The following is a 4843-nucleotide window of genomic DNA, read 5'->3' as shown; positions in this document are numbered from 1 at the left end:
TTCAACAAGAATGTATGTGATACGAATGATGACACGATTGAGTTAGGGTTTCCCAGGGTTCATCAAACTTCCATATAAGGGGGGACTGTAAAATAGTGAGTTTATGGAGATTTGATTCATAGACTGGATTACATGCATTCATATAATGTATGTATATTTCGCCCATGCCTTTAAGGATGCCTGTGAGTTGGAAAATGCTAACCAAGGTTTTTGACATTGTAGAACCAAAGTCATCTGCTAGTTGTTCATCAAAGTTGTCAAAGAAGAGCTATATTCTGTTTGGAATGTTGGGCTAAGAACTGAAATAGCTATGAGGGACTTCTTACTGTTACACTAAGGTCAAAGTTCAGCGAGCCTCAAAGGAATTATAAATAAGTTGAAGTAGGTTTTGTTACAAGTCTCTACTGCGCAGGTACACTTATTTCGCGGGTAAAACGTACCACGTGACATGACATAATGCTGAACTAAAATAAGGATAGTTACTTTTTGTATACCATGTAAAGAGATAAGGACAATCAGGAGGAGGGGTTTGGGTTATAAAAGAAGCCCACACTTCAAAGGTGAGAGAGAAGGAGGGAGGAGAAAGACGGACTCATCAAGCCCGACCAGACCATCTACAGACAGAGAGACGGCTTACACACACTACAGCGATGTAAGATAAATGAACTATTATTTTTTCTCTCTGCCTATCTGTCTATCCATCTATTAACTCAAGCCAAGACAGTTATTTTTCTCTAATGACTGTAACCTTCCAACTCTTAATCTGAATAAATCCATAATATGTTTTTGCACCAATTCTCGCTCCAATCATTATATACTGGCTTTGCAGTTGTCGCCTTAAACCCAGTTTTTAACAATAGCCCATCCGACGTTAAGAAAACACTAGCTATATTCGAGAAATACAAGCTCACTATTAATTCCAGGCTTGAAGCTCTAGTCTTTGATACCTCCCTGATCTAAAACTCACTAGAATTATATGTTTCTGATCTCGCAAATTTGCTGGACTGTCTACGGAATCCATGTCAGGAAGTTGTTAATTTTATTTGTTGTTTAGTTATGTTTTGCAAAAAGTTAATTCATAAGCAATTGATTTGACCAACAAAATTTACTGCTTGATGTATCAACACTAACAAACTGGAGGGTCAAAATATGTGCATTTTCTTAACCTTGTTATTACTATCTATATGTCCTTAAATTTTGTAACGCATGATTTCAAGATTTGTTAACTACAAAACCTAATAAAAATCATTTGAATAGAGAAGGTGTGTCCAAACTTTCGGTCTGTACTGTGTGTGTGTGTGTGTGTGTGTGTGTGTGTGTGTGTGTGTGTGTAAAGATATATGTATATAATGTATATATATAATGTATATTTTATATTTACAGTATTTGTCCCTTCCTGATTTTTTATTTTGCATGTTTGTCACACATTATATGACAAAATTACATATTTTTATTATATACTAGACACACAGAGCAAGAGGTAGAACCTCATAAAATCATATACAGAAAAACAGTGCAGTGCGGTCAGACATATACAGTGTTTATATTCAAAGTATACACAAACACAACATGGTTCCCGAATAATCAATGATTTAACCCACTGGGAGGATGTTAGCTAAGTATAAAGATATTGTGACATATATGCAATGTTAGATAACAAATAGAAGACTCCAAACCCCGTAGGCATCATGGGAAGACAATACTCACAATAAAGACCATAAAAAGTGTTTGTGCTATAATGCATTAGATAAGGAAACCTTTGTATAAGGAGAAATCATGGACATACAAAACCAACATATAGGGACTATGTCCAGCTAGCCCCAGAAGTTATAAGCAGCATATTAGCCCCATGTCCTGATACCAACCAGCGGCAGCCATTGACCCAGTGAAGACCACACTGCCCTGCACCTCGACGCGCGTTTCGCCAGAGCTTCGTCTGGAGGCCTGCGACATTACAGTATGGTTGTCATTCTATTTATTTTGAATTTGCTAGTCGTCATTTTGATTTATTTTATGTCTGTATTTACTTATTCTTACCATTTGTCTTAGTTCAATACCATCCAGTTTAGTATTTAATACCATCTTACTGTTCATTCTGTGTGACATCTGTACACTGCATATTTGTTTATTGGTGCCTCAGCATCTACTTTGGGGACATATCAAGGATTATTATATCCATCCCCTATCCCAGTACTGCTCGTTCTGTTGTTTTTCAGGTATTTTTAACCAGTGTGTTTGTCCGTTTTTTTGCATTTTGTTTGTCAATAAAAAACATGTTTTTCGTATGATTATTGGGAATGCACAGTTCTTTCTATGCTACTTCTTTCTCACTACCATTAACAGCTTACTGGTGATGGCCACAGTTTCTAGTGGACAAATCTGGTGACAGGTTCCCTTTAAGTGTCAGATAGTAATTGTGTGCACCTGAACTCTGTCCTGTATTAACAAGTACAAACCGCCATTGTCTCTGAGTATCAGAGAATTAGTTTAGTTTCTCTCTTCCTCCTTCCGCCAGCCATGGCGTCTGCGGATCTGAGAGACGAGCTGCTCTGCTCCATCTGTCTGAGCTCTTATACAGATCCTGTAATGCTGAGATGTGGACACAACTTCTGCCGGGTCTGTATTGATCGTGTGCTGGATACACAGGACGAGTCTGGAGTTTATTCCTGTCCTGACTGCAGAGAAAGGTTTCAGGAGCGGCCGGCGCTGATGAGGAACATAGCTCTGCGGAACATAATGGAGAATATCCTGATTACTCCACCAACACTGACAGAAACCGGGATCTGCTGCACTTACTGTGTGGACTCTCCTGTACCTGCTGTTAGATCCTGTCTGCACTGTGAGGCTTCTCTGTGTGAGAAACACCTGAGCGTTCACAGCAAATCACCAGAACACGTCTTATCTGATCCCAGCACTTCTCTGGAGAAAAGGAAATGTTTTGTCCATAAGAAGATCCTGGAATATTACTGCACTGAGGATGTGGCTTGTATCTGTGTGTCCTGCAGTTTGGCAGGAGAACACCGGGAACACTGGGTGGAGATGCTGGATGAGGCCTCAGAGAAGAAGAAGAAGAAACTGAGAAATGTTCTTCAGAAACTAATCAAAAAGAGAGAGGAGACTGAGGAAAGAGTCCGGAGTCTGGAGGAGCGCAGGAGAAAAGCTCAAAAGAAAGCAGCTGGAGAAGCCGAGAGAGTCACTGCCCTGTGTACAGACATCAGGAGACGGGTGGATGACCTGGAGAAGAAGGTCCTGAGTGAGATCTCCAGGCAGGAAAAGGAAGAGTCACTGTCACTGTCTGCTCTGATCCATCAGCTGGAAATAAAGAAGGACGAGCTGTCCAGGAAGATGAGGCACATTGAGGAGCTGTGTAACATGACTGATCCACTGACCGTCTTACAGGAACCAGACACCGGTGACTTGTGTGATCCTGAGGAGGAGGGAGGTGATGAGGACACAGGGGGACATGATAAACAGCTCCATGATGGAGATGACCTGGATGTGGCTGTGATCTCACACACATTACACACATTACGTGAGGTAATAACAGGTATAAGGAGCGGGATCTATGTGGAGGGTCCTGCCGACATATTACTGGATGTAAACACAGCGGGTAATACTCTCCTTATATCGGACGACCGGAAAGCTGCAACCTGGACAGAAAGGGACCAGAATCGTCCAGAAACAGCAGAGAGATTCCAGTGTAATCAGGTGATGAGCAGGAGGGGATTTACCTCAGGACGACATTACTGGGATGTGGAGAGCAGTAGATAAGGAAATTGGATGGTGGGGATGTGTTACCCCACTATGGACAGGAGGGGGCAGCATTCATATATTGGGCATAATAACAAGTCCTGGAGTTTGTGGAGATATAATAATCAGTATTCAGCGATGCATGACAGGAAAGTGATCCGGTTACCTGACGAGATCTCCAGTGATAGATTTAGGATCTGTCTAGATTATGGGGCCGGGCAGCTGTCCTTGTATGAGCTGTGTGACCCCATCAGACACTTACACACCTACGCCGCCACCTTCTCCGAGCCCCTTCATGCTCTATTATGTGTACATCATTGTTCTTTAAAGATATTGGGGGGTAAACAGTAACTGGGAAAAATTATGAATATGTAAGATATCTTGGCAGATACTGGAGACAGAGATAAGCTTTTATAGCTAAGGGGTGCTTCACAGACAGCGAGCTCGCTGCCGACATCGCTGCTGAGTCACGGTTTTTGTGACGCAGCAGTGACCTCATTAGCGATCTCGCTGTGTGTGACACTGAGCAGCGATCTGGCCCCTGCTGCGAGATCGCTGCTCGTTACACACAGCCCTGGTTCGTTTTCTTCAAAGGCGCTCTCCCACTGTGACACACAGATCGCTGTGTGTGACAGCGAGAGAGCGACAAATGAAGCGAGCATGGAGCAGGAGCCGGCGTCTGGCAGCTTCGGTAAGCTGTAACCAAGATAAACATCGGGTAACCAAGGTGGTTACCCGATATTTACCTTAGTTACCAGCCTCCGCCGCTCTCACGCTGCCTGTGCTGCCGGCTCCGGCTCTCTGCACATGTAGCTGCTGTACACATCGGGTTAATTAACCCGATGTGTACTGTAGCTAGGAGAGCAAGGAGCCAGCGCTAAGCTAAGCGGTGTGCGCTGGTAACTAATGTAAACATCGGGTAACCATACCCGATGTTTACCTTAGTTACCAGTGTCCGCAGCTTCCAGACGCCGGCTCCGTGCAAGCGCAGCGTCGCTTGCACGTCGCTGCTGGCTGGGGGCTGGTCACTGGTCGCTGGTGAGATCTGCCTGTTTGACAGCTCACCAGCGACCATGTAGCGATGCAGCAGCGA

At 43.5% G+C, this 4843-nt stretch overlaps 1 protein-coding gene across 1 annotated transcript; it reads left to right on the top strand.

Annotated features, from left to right (window-relative positions):
• Positions 1-2517: 2517 nt before the first annotated feature.
• LOC142301079 (E3 ubiquitin/ISG15 ligase TRIM25-like) lies at positions 2518-4615 on the top strand. The gene has a single exon (XM_075342099.1). The coding sequence runs from the start codon at positions 2518-2520 to the stop codon at positions 3769-3771; it is 1254 nt and encodes a 417-aa protein (XP_075198214.1). The 3' UTR covers positions 3772-4615.
• The last annotated feature ends 228 nt before the right edge of the window (positions 4616-4843 follow it).

The sequence above is a fragment of the Anomaloglossus baeobatrachus genome, chromosome 4, assembly GCF_048569485.1.
Source record: "Anomaloglossus baeobatrachus isolate aAnoBae1 chromosome 4, aAnoBae1.hap1, whole genome shotgun sequence".
Classification (NCBI taxonomy): Eukaryota; Metazoa; Chordata; class Amphibia; order Anura; family Aromobatidae; genus Anomaloglossus; species Anomaloglossus baeobatrachus.
Note: the sequence above shows the minus strand (reverse complement) of the source record. Positions and strands in the feature narration are given on the sequence as shown.